Below are 21,336 nucleotides of genomic sequence, written 5' to 3' on the forward strand. Positions count from 1 at the left end.
GGACTTTTACCCAAGAGTGAACATGGGCAGCCTCTGGGGGCAGCCTTTTCACCAGGAAAGTGAGAGTCCTCTGAAAAACATTCCAGAATTCAATAGATTTATTCTATGTATTAGAATACATAATATTCTAGACATTATATTATTAATCTATCGTTTATATTAATTTTATAATTAATATTATAATTCTAAGTTATAATTAATTTTTATTATGCTATATATTAATTTTATAATTTATATAATAATTTTATTCTATAATTCTAACTAATAAATAATGAATTGATACTACTATTCTAGAATGAATTTTTGGTCTAGAGTAAATGTATTAGAGTACATTGCATTCTATATTTTATATCTTAATTTTATATAATTATTCTAGAATTCCAACTAATAAATAATTCATATTACTATTCTAGAATGAATTTTTGGTCTAGAGTAAATGTATTAGAGTACATTGTATTCTATATTTTATGTTATTATTGTATATCTTAATTTTATATAATTATTCTAGAATTCCAACTAATAAATAATTCATATTACTATTCTAGAATGAATTTTTGGTTCGGAGTAAATGTATTGTAATACATTATATTCTATATTTTATACTATTATATTTATATTATTATGATAAAAATTATATTATTTTTTAAATTTCTATTATAAGTCCATTCTATGATTATAATTAATAAATAAAATATCATTATTCTAGAATGAATTTTTGGTTCAGAGGAAATGTATTGCAACACATTATATTCTATATTTTATAATATATAATTGAGTTTAATTTTATAATTTTTTAATAATTCTATTCTATAATTTTAATTAATAAATAATTAATTTATATCATTATTCTAGGATGAATTTTTGGTTTAGAGTAAAACCACTGTGCTAAACATGTTTTAGCTAAAGCTTTTATCCCCAATCCATTTGCAGCCTGTCCTGACAGAGAAAGAGAAGAAGAAAAAATCCGACGGCAAAAGCAAGAAGGAGGAAGAGAAGCACAAACTGCGAGAGACGTGGAACAGCTTCTCCTACTTCCCTGAGATCACCCACATCGTCATCAAGGAGGCCACAGTCAGCATCAACAAGCAGGACAACAAGAGGATGGTGAGCAGGGGCAGGGAGGGCTGGAAGGGAGCAGCACTTCCAACTCACACCCAGCATTCGGCTCCTCAGCCCAGCCTGGGCTGCCCCAGCTTCCCTGGAGCCTGGCCTGGAGTCCCTGCTGGCTCTGGCTCTGTCCATCCCCTGCTGGATCACTTAATTCATTCCCTGCTGGATCACTGAATTCATTCCCTGCTGGATCATTTCATTAATTCCCTGCTGGATCACTTAATTCATTCCCTGCTGGATCACTTAATTCATTCCCTGCTGGATCACTTAATTCATTCCCTGCTGGATCATTTCATTAATTCCCTGCTGGATCATTTAATTAATTCCCTGCTGGATCATTTAATTCCCTTCTGGATAATTCAATTAATTCCCTGATGGATCATTTAATTAATTCCCTGGTGGATCACTTAATTCCCTGGTCGTTCACTTAATTCCCCACTGGATCACTTAATTCCCTGGTGGGTCATTTAATTAATTCCCTGGTGGGTCATTTAATTAATTCCCTGCTGGATCATTTAATTAATTCCCTGCTGGATCATTTAATTTCCTACTGGATCATTTAATTCCCTGCTGGATAATTCAATTAATTCCCTGGTGGATCATTTCATTCCCTACTGGATCATTTAATTCCCTGCTGGATCATTTAATTAATTCCCTGGTGGATCACTTAATTCCCTGCTGGATCATTTAATTAATTCCCTGGTGGATCACTTAATTCCCTGCTGGATAATTTAATTAATTCCCTGGTGGATCATTTCATTCCCTACTGGATCATTTAATTCCCTTCTGGATAATTCAATTAATTCCCTGGTGGATCACTTAATTCCCTGGTGGGTCATTTAATTAATTCCCTGGTGGGTCATTTAATTAATTCCCTGGTGGGTCATTTAATTAATTCCCTGCTGGATCATTTAATTTCCTACTGGATAATTTAATTCCCTGCTGGATAATTCAATTAATTCCCTGGTGGATCACTTAATTCCCTGGTGGGTCATTTAATTAATTCCCTGGTGGGTCATTTAATTAATTCCCTGCTGGATCATTTAATTAATTCCCTGGTGGATCACTTAATTCCCTTCTGGATAATTCAGTTAATTCCCTGCTGGATCACTTAATTCCCTGGTGGGTCATTTAATTAATTCCCTGCTGTATCATTTAATTCTCTGTATCATTTAATTCAATTAATTGATTAATTCCCTGGTGGATCACTTAATTAATCACTTAATTAAATTCCCTGCTGGATCATTTAATTCCCTGATAGATCATTTAATTCCCTGGTGGATCATTTAGTTAATTCCCTGATGGATCATTTAATTCCCTGGTGGATCCTTTCCCCTCCATGGGGAGCCATGCTGGGGTTGGGCACAAGGTGACAACTTTGAGTGTAAATAACACCAAATGTGCTGGCCTTGGCACTGGGCACAGCAAAATAACCCCACAAAGTGCAGCTGTGTCCACACTGGCACAGAATTTCCCCCACAAATCCCATGAGGAATTCCAGAATTTGTGACAGTGGAGCCAGGACAGGGAGGGCAGGGAATGGCCACTAAATCCCAACATCCTGTAGCCAGAAGTGGCTGATGGATATTCCTCAATAATCCCAACATTCCAGGATGTTCCAGCATTCCTGGAGTCCTGACACTCACACAGTTTTGTACATCTGTGTGCAAACTCTGAGATAAAGTGTGCTGATTAGGCATGGCATAGAATAAAGATGACATTGTTGAGAGAGATTGAACTGGAAACAAGTTTCAACAAGTTTCAAAAAATGGCCTTGCAAAAAGACCAGATATTTTAGAGAACTAGAGCTGTGAAAGATGCATTGGAGCAAGACAACGTGGGGAAAAAATATGGGTGATTGGTGTTAAATGTAGGTAAAAATATAGGTAAAAATATAGGTTAAAATATAGGTTAAAATATAGGTGATTTGTGTTAAATGTAGGTAAAAATATAGGTAAAAATATAGGTGATTGGTGTTAAATGTAGGTAAAAATATAGGTAAAATATGGGTAAAAAGATAGGTGATTGTGTGAAATATAGGTAAAAATATAGGTGATTGGTGGTGTTAAATGGAGGTAAAAATATAGGTGATTGGTGTTAAATGTAGGGAAAAATATAGGTAAAATATGGGTAAAAAGGTGATTAGTGTGAAATATAGGTAAAAAGGTGATTGGTGTTCAATATAGGTAAAATATAGGTAAAATATAGGTAAAGATAAAAATATAGGTAAAAATATATAATATAGGTATATAGGTAAAAATAAATAATAAAAAAAAATAAATAAATATAGGTAAAAATAAATAATAAATATGTAATATATATATATGATAGATAAAAAATATAGGTAAAGATATAGGTGATTGGTTTGAAATATAGGTAAAAATAAAGGTGATTGGTGTTCAATATAGGTAAAATATAGGTAAAATATAGGTAAAATATAGGTGATTGTTTTGAAGTATAGGTAAAAATATAGGTAAAATATAGGTAAAAATAAAGGTGATTGGTGATAAATATAGGTTAAAATGTAGGTGATTGGTGTTAGAAATATTAGCAGCATTGTGTGGCAGAAGCTAATTTATATAAACATTTACCAGGTGTTGTAACCAGGAAATGGGTTCTGTTAGAATGGTGTAGAGTTTTATATCTCTTATGTCTCTCCTTCCAAGGAGACTGATAATGGAATAAACTCTTTAAATTAAAAAAAAAAAAACCCTTTTTTATTGAGTGATTGCACCTTTATGTTGCTGCTCTTCCCTTTGAAGTGAAAATCCCAGGAATTTTAGGCTTTTTCCTGCTTTGTTGCCATTCGATTAAAGACCCTTCACTAAAGAGCAGGGGATGGGCTGGTCCTGCACGGTCCTGCACGTGCTGCCGAGGTTTTGGGAGAGAGCAGTTGGATGTTTGTGACTCCCAGTGGTGTGTGCCAGGCTGGCTGATGCAGCATTGCTGTGTGCTGTGCTGGCTGATGCAGCATTGCTGTGTGCTGTGCTGGCTGATGCAGAATTGCTGTGCTGTGCTGGCTGGTGCAGCATTGCTGTGTGCTGTGCTGGCTGATGCAGCGGTGCTGTGCTGTGCTGGCTGATGCAGCATTGCTGTGCTGGCTGATGCAGCAGTGCTGTGCTGTGCTGGCTGATGCAGCATTGCTGTGTGCTGTGCTGGCTGATGCAGCAGTGCTGTGCTGTGTGCCAGGCTGGCTGATGCAGCATTGCTGTGCTGTGCTGTGCTGGCTGATGCAGCATTGCTGTGCTGTGCTGGCTGATGCAGCATTGCTGTGCTGGCTGATGCAGCATTGCTGTGCTGTGCTGACTGATGCAGCAGTGCTGTGTTCCAGGCTGGCTGATGCAGCAGTGCTGTGTGCCAGGCTGGCTGATGCAGCAATGCTGTGCTGTGTGCTGTGCTGGCTGATGCAGCATTGCTGTGCTGTGCTGGCTGATGCAGCAATGCTGTGCTGTGCTGTGCTGGCTGATGCAGCGTTGCTGTGCTGTGCTGGCTAATGCAGCAATGCTGTGCTGGCTAATGCAGCAATGCTGTGCTGGCTGATGCAGCAGTGCTGTGCTGTGCTGGCTGATGCAGCAATGCTGTGCTGTGTGCCAGGCTGGCTGATGCAGCGTTGCTGTGCTGTGCTGGCTAATGCAGCAATGCTGTGCTGGCTGATGCAGCAGTGCTGTGCTGGCTGATGCAGCGTTGCTGTGCTGTGTGCCAGGCTGGCTGATGCAGCAGTGCTGTGCTGTGCTGTGCTGTGCTGTGCTGGCTGATGCAGCGTTGCTGTGCTGTGTTGCAGGAGCTGCGGCTGGGCTCGCACGCCGAGGCGCTCTCCTTCACCTCGCTGGTCGATGGGTACTTCAGGCTCACGGCGGACGCGCATCACTACCTGTGCACGGACGTGGCTCCTCCCCTCATCCAGCACAACATCAAGAACGGCTGCCACGGCCCCATCTGGTCAGTCCTGCCTGCATTGTGGGGTTTGTGAGTCCATCTGGTCAGTCCTGCCTGCATTGTGGGGTTTGTGAGTCCATCTGGTCAGTCCTGCCTGCATTGTGGGGTTTGTGAGTCCATCTGGTCAGTCCTGCCTGCATTGTGGGGTTTGTGAGTCCATCTGGTCAGTCCTGCCTGCATTTTGGGGTTTGTGAGTCCATCTGGTCAGTCCTGCCTGCATTGTGGGGTTTGTGAGTCCATCTGGTCAGTCCTGCCTGCATTGTGGGGTTTGTGAGTCCATCTGGTCAGTCCTGTCTGCATTGTGGGGTTTGGGCCCATCTGCTCAGTCCTGTCTGCATTTTGGGGTTTGGGCCCATCTGGTCCATCCTGTCTGCATTGTGGGGTTACAGGTCCATCTGCTCAGCCCCTCTGCATTGTGGGGTTATGGACCCATCTGGTCAGTCCCTTTGCATTTTGGGCCCATCTGGTCAGTCCCTTCTGCATTTTGGTGTTTTTGGGCTCATCTGCTCAATCCTTTCTTCATTTTGGGATTATGGGCCCGTCTGCTCAGGCCCTCTACATTTTGGGGTTTTTGTGTCCATCTGGTCACTCCCTTCTGGATTTTGGGGTTTGTGGGTCCATCATGTCAGTCCCCTTTGCATTTTGGGTTTATGGGCACATTTGGTCAGTCCCTTCTGCATTTTGGGCCCATCTGCTCAGGCCCTTCTGCATTTTAAGGTTTTGTTTTTGATCATTCCTCTCACAATGAATCCACTGAGGAAATGAGGGGTTTGGGTGGGTGGTGGTTACCAAAACTTCATTTAGTTAAAGGAAAAAAAATCAGTGTTTCTCTCCTTACTCATTTATAAACTCGGTGTTTCTGCACTAAAGGAGTATTCCAAGAGTTTTCTCCATGGACACGTGGGAATATTTTAGGTAGAGAGTGGAAGTGTCTCTTCACTCACCCCAGGAGTCCTTGGTTGAATGAACAAAGCCTTGGGTTTTCAAACACCTAAAGGAATTCTCTTCCCTCCACCCACTTTTGTGGCTTTTCCCTTGATTGGGAAAATTTTGATTCTTATTTATTATTTTATTTATTTTAATTTATTATTTTTATTTTATTATTATTCCCTTTATTAATTATTTATTATTCCCTTTATTTCCCTTTATTCACTTTATTTCCCTTAATTCACTTTATTCCCTTTATCTAAGCTGCAAACTGCAGAAATCCAGGAGTTCACCTGCACAGTGTTGGATGCAGAATTCCTTTTATTAAATCATTCCTCCCTTGCTCTGTGCAGCCCAACATGAGCCATGCACCCTTAAATCCCACTTTCATAACAATATCAATATTCCTAAGTGCTGTTACCCCCCAAACAGAGGTTTGCTCTCCTCTTCCACCCCAAAAGCAGATTTTTGGCTGCTGCCTTGCTGGTTTTCTCACTCTCCATTCCCTTCCAGCACGGAATATGCCATCAACAAGCTGAGGCAGGAGGGCAACGAGGTGGGCATGTACGTGCTGAGGTGGAGCTGCACCAACTTCAACCACATCCTGATGACTGTCACCTGTCTGGAAGGCTCAGAGGTACAGGCAGTGCCCCCTCCCAGCTGGAATCTGCTCCCTGCAGCCCCTGGGCACGGGGTTTTGTCCTCCCCCTGAGCTCTGGGCAGGGAATTGGCTTTTTTTCCCAGCCCTTTGTGCTCTGTCTCCAAATGGGATTAATTAGATGCAGAACAGCTCCATTTCTCCCAGTCAGACTGTGCAGGAACTTGGTCACTTCACCTTGCCTTGAGCGTGGTTCAGCTTCCCTGGAGCCTTTCTGGGCATGGATTTTATTCCCTTGGTGGATTTTATTCCCACACCAGCCTCAGCTGGAAGCCTGCACCTGACCTGGTGGTTTGGGAGAATATTTAAAGTGTTCACACAAGAATAATAATAAATAATAAATTAAATAATAGATAATAAAAATGATAACATAAATCTTTTCCTTAGCAAAAAATGGTCATGGAATCAGTGAAAGGATATTTGATACTGGGTGTGTCTCCTGTAGATATTTTTTTTAAAAAAAGATGATCAGTTCTCTCTTTTAACAGTGAAACAAGAAAGGAATTTTGTCTTGGAAAAGAGGGAAGGAGGAGGTGACCCAAAGCTGCAGAGGGGAGACCCTGAGAGCTCTTGGGATGGGGAAGTTCAGGAGTTCAGCCCTTCCCCAGTGAAATTGGAGGATCTCAGCCAGCCTGAAATCTCCTTGAGTCTGGGGTGGGAGGGGGAGTTTTGCTATTTTTAAATTGAGATTTTGAAACCCTGCTCCAGATTCTGCAATTCTTGACCGAAGGAAAAGAAAATTCTTCCAGAAGAGGCAACACTTCTGCATAATTTCAGGCTCTGCAAACAAACAAAAAAAAGCCATCATTTGGGCTTGTTGGGTGATTGCATCTTTGTGTTGCTGCTCTTCTCTTTGAGCCTTCCTGGGAGTGAAAATTCCAGGAATTTTAAGGTTTTTTTTCTACTCTCTTGCAGTTTGATTAGAGGACCTTGACTTAGGAGCAGGGGATGAGCTGCAGTGATGCCAAGGTTTTGGGAAGCTTTGCTGACTTTACAAACAATTCCTTCTCTCCAGTGGTCCCATTTCCTTTCTTTTCCCTCCACCAGCAGGTGATGAATAACTCAGGCCCCTACAAGAACTTCCAGATCGAGGTGAAGAAAGGGGGGTACTTCCTCCATGGCTCCAACAAATCCTTTGCATCCCTGAAAGACCTCATGGATCACCTGAAGGGGCAGATCCTGCGCACAGACAACATCAGCTTCACCCTGAAGAGGTGCTGCCAGCCCAGACCCAGAGGTAGCCTGGCCTTGCAGGGTTTTGTTGTTGCAAGGGAGCAATCTCCAGACTCTTGTAGTGTGTTTTTGGTGCTGTATCCTGGTTTAAAGGTTTTTCCTTCTCTGGAGAGGAGTTTTGTCAGATGCCATGGGCATGCCAGGTTTGAGGAGGGGAAAAGAGGGTTGGGATCTCCTGGTTTGCTCTCACTGTGAGCTGCTGTTTAATAACTCATCTGCACCAGGCAGCAGGGAAGGGTTTTGGTCCCAAAACTGATGTCCTGAAGAGCCTGGTGGCAGGAAATCATCTGTGAGGTGCCATCTGAGGGACAATGGGGCAGTTGTTGGGTACTGCCAGCCCTCTGTGGAGCTGTTTGCTATGAACTCTGAGAGCCTTGCAGCTGAGTTTGGTGTGGGAGAGGAAGCACAGTGGGGTGATTGTGCTGAGCTGATAATGGTTTCCTGTTAGAGCAGGGCAATAACTGAGCCACATCAGTCACCTGCTGCTCTGAGGCTTTGGGAGAGTCCCTGAGCCTCACACTCTGCACCAAGAACGTGGGTCATGCTCTGGAGCAGGGGCACGTTGCACTTCTGATCTTTTGGTTTCATTTTGATGGCTGGATTTGGGATAAAATGAAATAAAAAGGGTCAGGGAGTTGATTGCCCACTTCAGCTTCTCCCTGGCTTTAGTTGCAGCAGGATTCACTGCATGTTCCCTGTTCTGTCCCTTCCCTGGTAGGTTTTTCCTTCTTTTTGAATATTTAATCAGATATTCCCAAAGAAATGCAGGGGGTGCAGGACTGAAGCAGGGTGTGGTGATTCCTGGTGATTCCAGAATTCCAGATGATGATTTAGCCCCAGGTTCTGCTCCCAGCAGGAGGAAGCCCAGATGCCCACACACATCCCAATCCCAGTAAATAATGCCAGGAGGGCAGAAGTCATGTGCAAGACTTCTGCATCTGCCCTGCAGCAGTGGGAAGGGGATTTTTGAGCCTGTTCCTTCTGCTCATTCCTCATTCCCCAGCTGAATTCCAGTGCCCTGGGAACACTGTTCGTGCTTCCCAGAGTAGAGGGAGTTGGGAAGGAGGTGAAGAGGAAATGAGACTCCCCCTTGCACCCTGGAGAGGGAATGGCCCTGTTGGCAGGAGGGGGTGGGGATCTTTTATTCCATTTTATTCCATGTACAGCACAGGTTCCCTTTCAGTCTTTGTGCAGAAAACTGTTCAGTTGTTCAAAATCACCCTGATCTGGCTGATAATAACTCTGTATTTAAAATATAAACATGAAACTGTACTTTAGTAATTTCTCTGCTGAATGAGGAGCAGAAATCAAGCCCAAGTTTATTTTTCCTCCTTTTTTTTTGAATTTTAATGCCTTTCCATCCATGTTGGTACTGGGAAGGGGGAGTGTAGTTTCTCTGGAAAGCTTTAAGGATGTTTTCTCCCTCTGCCTTGCAGAAATCTCCAACCTGCTGGTGGCCACCAAGAAGGCCCAGGAGTGGCAGCCAGTGTATCCCATGGGGCAGCTGAGCTTCCACCGCATCCGCAAGGAGGAGATCGTGCAGGTGGGAGCTGGGGGCTGGCATGAGGGAGCCCCAGAACCTTGGGGGTGTCAGCCAAAGCTTAGAATGAAACCCAGGATTTCACCTGAGACCTTGGCAAAGGCTCCCAAACTGAGGTGCCAGAAGTGAAAATGTGGATTTATGAAATAAATGTGTATTTTTAAAGCAGGGACACGTTAAGCTAAAGGGAAGTTTAGAGTTTTTGAGTTTAAGATATAGAAAAAATAAAAGTAATTACAAAGGTAACAAGGAGTTTAGAATGCAGCCCTGTGGGTTTGTGTGCCATTACAGGATTAACTAAGAAAGCTTACACTGTAGCTTATACTTGTGGGTCTGTAACACCCAAGGATTGGGTCAAAAGCATGAATGTCCTTGTTGGCAGTGTTTTATTGCTTAATAAAAAAGGATTGTGAGTAGAGGTCTTGTGACCCTCTGAGCCATGCAGTGAAGATGTGAGCCCAACTCACCCTTCCTGCCTATGCAGAAGAACAATAAATCCCATCATGTGAAGCAGCCCAGAGGTCCCACCTCTAATTCATTCAAAACCCCCAGGTGCTGAGCTGGCCTGGCAGGCAGGAGCAGGAGTGTGGCTGTCCCTGAGCCCTGCAGGGGACACCAACCCAGCCCTGCTGCCTGCTCTGCCCCTCCCAGCTCCCCTCAGCAAACTGCTGCTGGAGCTTTATTTATTTTTTATTTATTTATTTGGATTTAAGCCTCTGCTTGCAGAATCCTGCTGTTTGTATGGCTTTGTGTGGACAATGAAGAGCTTAGAAGTGATGCCCTTCACTGGAAATGAAATTGATATTTAAGTTTTCTAATGGAAACCAGGAGTTTTAAGGTCATTCCTTGGGAGCCTTAAGAGCTGGTTTGTTGTGGGTGTATTTTTAAAAGCCTGACTTATCAGAGAAACAGAGGTTTAAGACAATATTCTACAGTAAAAAAGGTGAAATATTCAAAAGCTGAGCACTCAGAATTCTGTGTTTAAGCCTCCCCAAATTTTCAAATTTCCCCTTGTTTGTAGTTACTTATGCAGGTCACCTGAATAAACCTCAACAAACACACAGGGCCTTGAATACACTTAAATCAGATTTAATGTTGCCAAAAGAGCTCTTAAATCGTGCCCTTGGCATCTTCTGTGAAATAAAAATGTATTGGGGGTTTTTATTTGCATCACTGCAGACAGATATTGGGTTTGGGTTGGTGTGTTTACAGTCAGCATCCTGAAAAAATATCCCAAGGCAGGATGTTATTTTGGAGGAAATTGCTTCCCCAAACAAAGCCTTGCAGTGAAATATTACTTCCTCTCACTTTTGGAAACACATTAAAGATCACCTCAGCAGCACTTAGTGAATAAGAGCCCCAGCTGTTGTTTATTCTTTTGTTTAGTCTGGGAATGCTCAATCCCAGGGAACCTGTTGGGTGATGTGGAGGTGGGGAGGATGCTCAGAGCTTGATGCCCCAGGGTTTGGCTTTTCTGTGTTTCACACTCTGAGCTGCTTCAGTGTGTGGGTCTGGGCTTCACATCAGGGCATGCTGAGCTCTCTGCACAGAGCAGGGACACAAAACAATTCCTGCTCCAGCTGGGCACCAAGGACAAATGATCCCAATCTCAGCCCCAGAGCACAAACCCCGTGGGCTGGAGAGAGAAAAACAAGCAGGGTGGGACTGCAGGGGCTGAAGCTGGGATGGGACAATGAACTGCAAGGTGCAAATGGAGCAGAACTGATCCCAGGGAGAGACCCCGTGCCCGGCCGGGCATTTTGGGGCCATTTTGGTTCATCTTGGGTGCAGCCCTGGCTGGGCTCTGGTGCTGCCCCAGGTGGGTGCATGGAGGAGATCCTTTGGATCAATCCCTGCTTTATTCTGGAGCTCTGCTCTGGGGCAGCCTGCACAAGGCACCAAGCTCACTGGAGCAAAAGCAGCTCCCTGGCATTGGCTTCTCACTGGAACAATTTCAATCCGTAGCCAGATCAGACAGAAGGAAGTGCAGATTCCAATAAATATTTGTGTAAATCTTTTTTGCTTCCTGCCTGACAAACCCCTGCTGCTGTGTCTCAGGGAGAACACCTGGGAAGAGGCACCAGGACCCAGATTTACTCAGGGATGCTCAGCCTCAAGGACGATGAGAACGAAGGGTATCAGAACGAGAGAGAGATCCGAGTCCTGCTCAAAGTCCTGGACCCCAGTCACAGAGACATTTCCTTGGCAAGTTTTTTCTTTTGTGTATATTTTCTTTAATATAAGAAATAAAATATTAATTTTGTTTTACAAAATTATATAGATATGTAAGAATTAGACAACTTGTTATTACTAACATTTTTAATTACAAGTATAAAGAAATAGCAGAGTAAAATAATATATGTAATAATGAAGAATTTGATAGTAATTAGGAATTAATTACATAATACACATAATCAATAGCACATGTGAAATTAGATAATTATCAAGTATTAAAGCACTGTATGTTATCTTTGAGTCTGTAATAGTTGATAAATTTTAAATTAGTAGAGAATTGGAAAATTATGTCCAAATAACCATCCTCTAAGTTCTCTTCAAAAATAAATGTAGCTATTATATTAATACAGTAAAATTATTAAGCTAAAATGACTTAAATATTATTTTGATGTAGAAAACACCTAGGTTTTGTTGTCAGATACCTTATCTAGATTAGAACTAAAGCTTAACTGCATGGATGACTTTTGGGAAAGGGCAGGGAATGGGGAAGGGCTGAAGGTGCAGCTGAGCCCGTGGGCACCTCCCTGCCCTGCTGCCCTTGGTGTGCCTGCACCCAGGGCTGTCCCTGTGTCTGTCTGCACCCAGGGCTGTCCCTGTGTCTGTCTGCACCCAGGGCTGTCCCTGTGTCTGTCTGCACCCAGGGCTGACCCTGTGTCTGTCTGCACCCAGGGCTGTCCCTGTGTCTGTCTGCACCCAGGGCTGTTCTGTGCTGCTGTCCCTGCTGCTCGGGGTTGGCTCCAGGAGGCTGCTCAGGAGCAGCAGCCTGAGGTGGTTTCTCCCCTTTCCCCAGGCATTCTTTGAGACAGCCAGCATGATGAGACAGGTGTCCCACAAACACATCGTGCTCCTGCACGGCGTCTGCGTCCGCGACCTGGAGAGTGAGTGACAGTGACAGACCTGCCAGGGACACGGGGACAGGGACACAGGGACAGGGCTGGCACCTGGGAGGGACAGGGAATGGCAGCTGGGAGGGACAGGGAATGGCAGCTGGGAGGGACATGGGGACAGGGAATGGCACCAGGGAGGGACACAGGGGGACAGGGACAGGGCTGGCAGCTGCTGCCCCTGGAGCTCCCCAGGGGGGAAATGGGACAGCAGAGCAGCTCTAAATAATTCTCCCAATAAATTTCCCTTTCCAACTCTGTGTTTGAGCCTTCCCTAAGGCTGGAATGCCAGAGGGGCAGGGGCAGTGTGGATACAAAGCTCCCTGTGAAATTTGTACAATTAAATTGATTACATTTATTACAAATATACATTCATTTGTATGAAATAAATGTGTATTTGTAATATTTATACATCTAAAGCAAGTACACATTTATATGCTTACATTTTTATGTTTATATGTGTAAAATATAAATATGCACATAAAAAATGTAAGTGTATACAATTCACCTTTGTGTGACTTCTTAAACCAAGACAGTCCTAATGTGGTGTCCTAATGCTCTCCTTCACCAGAAGGAGAGCAGAGCTTTAGAAAATGAAAAGACAAATTGGTTAATGCCCCAGCCTGAGCTCTTCCAGACTCAGAAAAGGAATCTGAGTTACATGTGGGTGTTAAACAGGGCCATGCTGAAGGAATTTTGGTACCAGAGCACGGGGCAGCCTGTTGCTGGTTTTTCTGAGCTGTTATGTGCATTAAAATTCCACCTTTGGAATGCCTGGTTCCAAGTTTAATGTTCATATGCCACACAAAGCCCCTCAGCCTTTTAATCTGGACTCTGAACACTGAAATAAACCTTGGGCATGGTGAAATAAAAACATTTCCCAACATTTTCCATCTGGGCTGGGAGGTGGGAACACAAATTCAATGACTCCAAACAATTCATTGCAGCACTGACTTTCTGCTCCTGCCTCTGTAGATATCATGGTGGAAGAGTTTGTTGAATGTGGGCCTCTGGATCTGTTCATGCATAAGAAAAGTGAAGTTCTCACAACCCCGTGGAAATTCAAAGTGGCCAAACAACTTGCAAGTGCCCTGAGCTACCTGGTAAGAGACACCTTGGCAGAGGCACTGGGGCCTAGCTGGGAATACATTTCCCCCCAGGAAAAATGCTGGAGTGGTAACACTCCATCTCCCTGCTCCTCCTTTCCTCTCATCCTCCAGTTTCTTCCCAGGTGTAATTCTGGATTTCAGCTTGGAGCACTTCAGAGATCCCCTGTGGTGTGGATATCCTGGAGCACTCACATCCCTCTCACTGTTCTTTCCCTGCTTTTCTGTAGGAGGACAAGGATTTGGTGCATGGCAATGTGTGCACCAAGAACATCCTGCTGGCCAGAGAGGGCATTGATACCGAGTATGGGCCCTTCATCAAGCTGAGTGACCCAGGAATCCCCATCACGGTGCTCTCCAGGCAAGGTATGGCCCAGAAATGGCACTCCCAGCAGCCAGGGCTGCTCTGCAATAGCAGGAATCAGCTGTCATGCACATACACTGTGTTTGTGTGTAGCAGGAATCTGCTGTCATGGATCTGCAAACACTCTGGCTGTTCAGAGCATTCATTTCTCTTACAAAATGTTGTGTCCACTGAGATGAGACAGAAGGAATCTCAGTTTGTGGATGGCTCCAGGCACGAGCCTGTGAAATCCTTCTGAAAACAGGGATTTGAGAATAAAGAAACTGGACAAATTCTGCAGCTCCAGTTCATGTCAGCCAAGAATAATTCAGTTTTTCCCCCCTGTGCTATTCACCCCTGATGTGTTTCACCCCTGATGTGTTTCACCCCAGAGCGCGTCGAGCGGATCCCCTGGATTGCACCTGAGTGTGTGGAGGATTCCAAAAACCTCAGCATTGCTGCAGACAAGTGGAGTTTTGGTACAACCCTGTGGGAAATCTGCTACAATGGAGAAACTCCACTGAAAGACAAGACCTTAGCAGAGGTAAAGCTGTTACACTAACTTGGGTCCATCAGTTTTCCCCCTTGTCCTGTCCCTCCATCCTTGTCCCCAGTCCCTCTGCAGCTCTCCTGGAGCCCCTTTAGGCTCTGCAAGGGGCTCTGAGCTCTCCCTGGAGCCTTCTCCTCTCCAGACTGGACAATCCCAGTTCTCCCAGTCTTTTCTAACCAACCCTTGTATCCAGTTGAAGCTGAGGTTCTCCCAAACATCTCTTGTTCCTTTTGGATTGATTCCAGAGGGTCTCCCAGGGGACACTGCTGCTGCTCAGTGCAGTTTAAAGAACTGGAGTCCCTCTTGCTGTGCCCTCCCTGCCTGTGGCCACAGCCCTGCAGGGCTGGGAATGCCCATCCCAGCCTTGTCCCCCTGGCCTGGAGCTGGGACCTCCCAGGGCTGAGGTGCACCCCCAGTGCCATTGGCAAACATTTCCTGGTGCATAAATAACTGGGAGAACCTGGCAGGCAATGATTCCTGAAAGTGGAAATACTCAGCACTTTTAAATGCTTGCTGGGTGTTAAGTGGTTGCTGTAGACCCAGCACAAGAGGAATTCTCTAAAGATCCAAGTTCCAGCTGAACAGGGGGATCTCCTTGGCAAAGCTCACACTGAGATAAGGATTTCATGGTCACATCCTCTGATGCAGAATCACAGAACTGCTCTGGTTAAGGAAAGACCTCAGAGATCCTCGAGCCCAGCCATTGCCCAGCTCAGAACTGGGAGCTGTGGAAGTTAAAATTCCTGGCATGTCTGTTTGTTCCCACAGAAGGAGAGGTTCTACGAGGGGCACTTTGTGCTGGCCACGCCGTCCTGCAAGGAGCTGGCAGACCTGATGAAGCAGTGCATGAACTACGACCCCCACCAGAGACCCTTCTTCAGGGCCATCATGAGGGACATCAACAAACTGGAGGAGCAGAGTAAGGCCAGGGCACCTGGAGGGAGGGATCTGGGAATGCTGGGCTGGGAGGGACCTGGAGGCTCCTTCCAACCTCATGGAAGCTGAGGAGCTGCTCCGGGGTGGGAAGTTCACCGAGAGAAATCTGAGTGTGGGTGTGGAAGCAGATCCAGACTGGCACGAGGGGATGGAGAATTCCCTGTCAGAAAGCAGGGGGGATGTAAGGAGGGAAAGGTGGGAGAGTGGGAATAGAGCGAGGATGCCTTGGAGTGTCAGAGCAGGCAGGAATCTGACCTGGGATGTTTTCCCCCCCAGATCCTGATATTGTCTCTGAGAAGAAACCCGTCACCGAGGTGGATCCCACCCTCTTTGAGAAGAGGTTCTTGAAAAGAATCCGGGATTTGGGGGAGGTAAGAGCAATGTCACCCCCAGAACACAGCCAGTGCTGTGTCACACACACCCAAATCAGAGCCTGGCTGTCCCCACAGCCCCTGCTGTGTCACACACACCCAAATCAGAGCCTGGCTGTCCCCACAGCCCCTGCTGTGTCACACACACCCAAATCAGAGCCTGGCTGTCCCCACAGCCCCTGCTGTGTCACACACACCCAAATCAGTGCCTGGCTGTCGCTGTCTGAGCATTGTCCTCGAGGATGCTCCTTTCTCTCCCACCCAGGGCCACTTTGGCAAGGTGGAGCTGTGCAGATACGACCCAGAAGGTGACAACACTGGGGAACAGGTGGCAGTGAAATCCCTGAAGCCAGAGAGTGGAGGGAATCACATTGCTGACCTCAAGAAGGAAATTGAAATCCTGAGGAATCTTTATCACGACAACATCGTCAAATACAAGGGGATTTGCACAGAAGATGGTAAATCTTGCAGAATATTAAAAAGTGTATGGGTTTTCTTCTAGAATTTATAAATGCCCTGCCTGGAGCAGGTTTCCCTGTGCATTGGCTCAGGGATGGATGATGGGAATGAGCCACGGGATGTTTAAAATGCTGCCGGTGCTCTGGGTTTGTATAAGAGCTGTTGAGAAGGGTCTGCAAACCAAACATGCTCTGTTTTTTAGGAGGAAGTGGGATTAAACTCATCATGGAATTCCTTCCTTCTGGGAGCCTGAAGGAGTATCTCCCACGGAACAAGAACAAGATCAATCTCAAGCAGCTGCTCAGATACGCAGTTCAGATCTGCAAGGTGAGCTGGGGCCCGAGCCTGCAGCTCCATCAGCTGGGTGAGGGGATGGAGAACATCAGCAACAAACCCATTCCCCATCTCTATCTCCGAGGATCAGAATCCTAAAGCAATCTCTCCCAAGCTTTGGGTGCCAGTGGCACAAGGATCAGCTGGGGAATAATGAGGAGGTTCCAAGTTCCAAAGTTTGCTCTGAAAAGTTGTTCCTGTGGGAGGCTTTGGAGGATCAGGAGGGAGGGCAGCACTTGGAAGGTGCTGGCAAGAGGAAAGGAGCAAGGTGAAGTCTAAAGGGATGGAGATGAGAGTGCAGAGCACGGTCAGGCCTTGTGAAGCAGTAACTGGAGAAGCAGGGATTCAAGTATTGGAGGAATAAAGGAAATGAAAGGCTGCTTTTCTTCTCTCTTAGGGCATGGACTACCTGGGCTCCTGTCAGTACGTGCACCGTGACCTGGCAGCGAGGAATGTCCTCGTGGAGAGTGAGAACAGGGTGAAGATCGGGGACTTTGGGCTCACCAAGGCCATCGAGACAGACAAGGAATATTACACCGTCAAGGACGACCGCGACAGCCCCGTCTTCTGGTACGGCCTGGGGACAGGGACCCTCTGCTCCTGCACTCCCCGAGATTTTCCTGTTTTTATGAAAGGCCTTAGTAAAGATACACCATGAGAGCAAGAAAAAGGCACCTGGTGGACTGGACTCACCTCTTGTGCTCTTTATTTCTTCTTGCACTTAATGATCCATTTCCCCACTACTTTGGGCTGGGTCTCCTTGGTTTCACTGTGCCTCACTGTGAGATGGAACACACCTTATTTATTACCTTTTAATTTATGTGCAAGGCTCCACAAACACAGCTGTGTGTGGGCAGGGCTGTGTCCCTGGGTGTGATGCTGTCCCCTGGTGTCCCCAGGTACGCCCCGGAGTGTTTGCTGCAGAGCAAGTTCTACATCGCCTCCGACGTGTGGTCCTTCGGGGTGACGCTCTACGAGCTCCTCACCTACTGCGACTCCGAGTCCAGCCCCATGGCGGTGAGTGCTGGGCCAGGGCCGCTGCCACGGCGGCACTTCCAACAGTGAGGATTGGCTTTGGCACCGGGAGCAGCCATCAGGGAACCGCGGGCTCAGCTGGGCAGGGAGGGACCTTAACGCTCCTCCCGTTCCACCCCTTCCATGGGGAGCACCTCCCGCCAGGACTGTCCGGGAAACGCCCGGGGCTCCTCCTGGCACTGACCCCGCTGTCCCCACAGGAATTCCTGAAGATGATCGGCCCCACGCAGGGACAGATGACGGTGGCACGGCTCGTCAGGGTCCTGCAGGATGACAAGCGGCTGCCACGGCCACCCACCTGTCCTGAGGAGGTGAGGGAGGGATGGGGAGGGAGGGATGGATGGAGAGATGGAGGGATGGAGGGATGGATGGATGGATGGATGGATGGATGGATGGATGGATGGATGGATGGATGGATGGATGCATGATGGAGGGATGGAGGGATGGATGGATGGATGCATGATGGAGGGATGGAGGGATGATGGATGGATGGATGGATGGATGGATGGATGGATGGATGGATGGATGGATGGATGGATGGGGATAGATGGATGGATGATGGATGGATGGATGGATGGATGGATGGATGGATGGATGGATGGATGGATGGATGGATGATGGATGGATGGATGGATGATGGATGGACGGATGGATGATGGTTGATGGATGATTGATGGATGGGTGGATGGGTGGGTGGATGGATGATGGACAGATGGACGGACAGATGGATGGGGGAGGGAGGGAGGAAGGTCCATCCATCTGTCCCTGTCTGACAAGGTTCAGCCCCAGAGGGGTCACACTTCCCTGGTTCCACAGGCCTGGCAGCTCGGGCAGGAAAGCCTTCAGGAGTGCTGGGAACAGGCACTGCCAAGGTTTTCAAGCATTTTTTGAAGGTTTTTTGGTATTAACATTCCCAAGTCCCTTCCCAGAGGGCAGGGACTTGCTGTAGTACCTGGCTCCATGAAAATTCCTTGGGAATCCTTCTGATTTTGGCAATTCCTGGGGTGCAGCTCCCCAGGTGGAACTGGTTGGTTTAAACCCGAACTGCCCAAAGCTCCCCGCTCAGGTCCCTGCTGACCCTGCCCAGCAGCTGAGGTGTTTCTGTTCATTCTGGGAGATTCTGCTCCATTGTTTTTACTGGAAAACTCAAAGAAATGTTTCATCCCTTTAAAAATGTCCCTGGTTCTGTTGCCAGGTGGATCAGCTGATGAGGAAGTGCTGGATCTACAAACACGACGAACGCACCACCTTCCACAACCTGATCCAAGGATTTGAAACAATTATGAGTAAAATGTAATTAATTTTTTAAATTCCTGTCAGGACTTTAAAATGCCCAGCAACCTATCTATGCCCAAGGCTATACTTTTTTTTTTTAATTTTTTTTTTTTTTTTTTACTCCTGTAATTTGTACTCTGGCTGGGCTGATGTGCTTATAAAGGATTCTTTTGCCAACAGATTGAAGAGTTGGATTAAAAGAATTTAAAAGGTTTGGCTAAAATGAGCCCCAGCTCCCTTTGCTGCTGTTGTTGCAGGGCAGTTTTATCCTGCTCTGCTTCTGGCTGTGCCACAATTGCAATTGCCCTGCTGGATGATGTGAGCTGGGAAAACCCACTGCATTTCTCAGCTCAAACCTCAGCCAGCAGCTCTAAGAGGGCTCAATTAATAATTTTAAAGTTGGCTGACAAAATATCCTTCACATGCACTTAAATCCTTATAACAAACAAAACAACTCTGGCTTAAAAAATAGGGGAAGAAAAATTTTCAGCTCTTTTTAAACCCACCAGGCCCCAGTCCTGAGCTCTTACAGGTATTTAAAAAAAAAAGTTCAAAAATGCCACCCCAGCAGTGTGGAGGGGTGGGCACAGTTGTGCATTTCAGTGAGAAGCCCAATTTTGGGATAAATAACTTGCTTTTCCTAACTCCAGTCCCACATCCTTCCCCCTGGAGCCCCAGGCTGGGTGCACCCCTGGAGGGGGTGAATGTGCATCCCTGGAGCTGAGGGATGTGCAGGGAAGGAACTGCTGGGGCTGGGGAGGAACCCAGGCCATGCCCAGGACCTGGAGGGGATCTGCCAAAAGGGAAAATGTCTGAGCACCCTGGGCTGCCCCAGGGACTGGGACCCTCCAAACTTTGTTTTAAAGAACATTCTGGCTCAGCCCATGAGTGCTTTAACTGGAACCTTCTGCTGCCATCGTTTTTCCTACCACACCTGGAGGTGGAAAAGGCTCTAAAGAGATCCTCAAGTTTTGGCAATAACAGAAAGACGTCTATATATATATAAATATATATAAATATATATAAAAATGGTAATTATGAGCTCCAAGGAGGTCAGATTTATTTTTACAGTGTTACTGTTTCTGTATGTCACTTAGGAAGCTGAATTTAATCTGTAAGCACTTTGTTACTCTTTATACAAACAAGTCTAATAAATTTTTTTTTCTCCATGTGCCTCCCTTTTCAATCATAAATTAAACAAAGTTTTTTTTTGATTGAATTTCCATGGGAATGGTGTTCTTTTAAAACATTTTCCTACCTTACCTGCTTAAAGGAGTCCAGGGCTGTTTTCCTCCCACAAAAAATCCACTTGAATTAAGTACCAACAATTTATTTTCATTGAAAAGTGTAACAAGTTGAGAAAGTTGCATATACAAACAGTTGAAACAAAATATTACAAGTGAATTTATCAATACATACAGGCAGAATCCCAGAAAAGCTCCTGGCTCCTGTTTGTGGAGCAGTTCCAGCAGCTGAGGGAAGAGGGAATTTGCTTGGGATTTTTTTAAGCTTTGAAAATGTGGATCCTGGTCACATCCCAAAGCTTGAAAGGCAAAAGTTTAAGACTTTTAATTTAAAAAAATCAGTATTGAAAAATGGCTTCAGTGTTCTCTAGGAAAGAAAAGGGAGGAGGAGGAGGTGGCTCCTGGCCTCAGTGAACTCAATCCAGATGGATTTGCAGCAGGATTCCAAGGGGCAAAGCCTTGCAAGGGGGGCTGGCTCCTCCCCTACCTGTCACTGAGGGAAAGGAGGCACTGCTGATCTCCAGCTCCAAGGGCAGAAGAGAACAACTCGAGGCAGAGCTGATAATAAGCTAAAAATACAAAAAGTCTTAAAAAAAAAAAAAAAAGGAAAATACACTCAAAAGTGGGAAACAACGTGGGATGGCCCAGGAACAGCTGTCCCACACCTGGGGAAGGAGGGTGCTGCCTCACACTGGGAATTTCTTCCTCCATGGGAAAGCTGTGAATTCTCAGCCTAAACCCAAAGGTTTTCCACTGTCCAAGCAGCAGCTCTCCAAATCCCAGGGAATATTCCAAGGCAGCACAGGACAGCATCTCCCTTTGAACAGGCATTTACTGAGAACATCACCGAGGCTCTGGGAATCCATTTGGTATCGCTCCATTCCAGGATTAAGAAGAAATATTAAAAATTGAAAGGCTGTAAATGCACAGCTCTTAATCCTGGAAAAAGGAAAGTTGGAAAAAAAGCCCCCACATTCTGAGTTAAAAAAATACAAAATAATTACTATTAAGACTTCCTCTTTGAACTTCCTCAGGCTGAGGACTGGAGAAAGGATCAGCTTGCTTTCCTCTGGGTTTTTATTGCTTTCAGCTGGAGCTGCCCCAGCTCCCCAAGTCCCTGTGCTCTGTCCCCTCCTCTCCAAGCGAGAGCAGCCGCCACCT

The 21,336-nt window shown here is 45.8% G+C and overlaps 1 protein-coding gene across 3 annotated transcripts in view; it reads left to right on the forward strand.

Moving 5' to 3' along the window:
* Positions 1-20,100, forward strand: part of JAK1 (Janus kinase 1) — a 52,084-nt gene extending 31,984 nt beyond the window's left edge. The window contains exons 8-25 of one of the 3 annotated variants that reach the window (XM_084211597.1): positions 931-1,104; positions 4,892-5,049; positions 6,487-6,610; positions 7,679-7,868; positions 9,301-9,407; positions 11,463-11,609; positions 12,430-12,517; positions 13,499-13,626; positions 13,860-13,995; positions 14,365-14,516; positions 15,291-15,441; positions 15,735-15,829; positions 16,095-16,287; positions 16,491-16,615; positions 17,019-17,191; positions 17,521-17,638; positions 17,857-17,967; positions 18,852-20,100. In XM_084211597.1, coding sequence (XP_084067723.1) covers positions 931-1,104; positions 4,892-5,049; positions 6,487-6,610; positions 7,679-7,868; positions 9,301-9,407; positions 11,463-11,609; positions 12,430-12,517; positions 13,499-13,626; positions 13,860-13,995; positions 14,365-14,516; positions 15,291-15,441; positions 15,735-15,829; positions 16,095-16,287; positions 16,491-16,615; positions 17,019-17,191; positions 17,521-17,638; positions 17,857-17,967; positions 18,852-18,953 — 2,472 coding nt within the window. In that variant the 3' untranslated portion in view covers positions 18,954-20,100. The remainder of the gene's footprint in view (positions 1-930; positions 1,105-4,891; positions 5,050-6,486; positions 6,611-7,678; positions 7,869-9,300; positions 9,408-11,462; positions 11,610-12,429; positions 12,518-13,498; positions 13,627-13,859; positions 13,996-14,364; positions 14,517-15,290; positions 15,442-15,734; positions 15,830-16,094; positions 16,288-16,490; positions 16,616-17,018; positions 17,192-17,520; positions 17,639-17,856; positions 17,968-18,851) is intronic. The other 2 variants (XM_084211599.1, XM_084211598.1) reach the window with 2 other exon arrangements.
* Positions 20,101-21,336: the final 1,236 nt, after the last annotated feature.

Source organism: Fringilla coelebs (assembly GCF_963513975.1).
Source record: "Fringilla coelebs genome assembly, chromosome: 9".
NCBI lineage: Eukaryota > Metazoa > Chordata > Aves > Passeriformes > Fringillidae > Fringilla > Fringilla coelebs.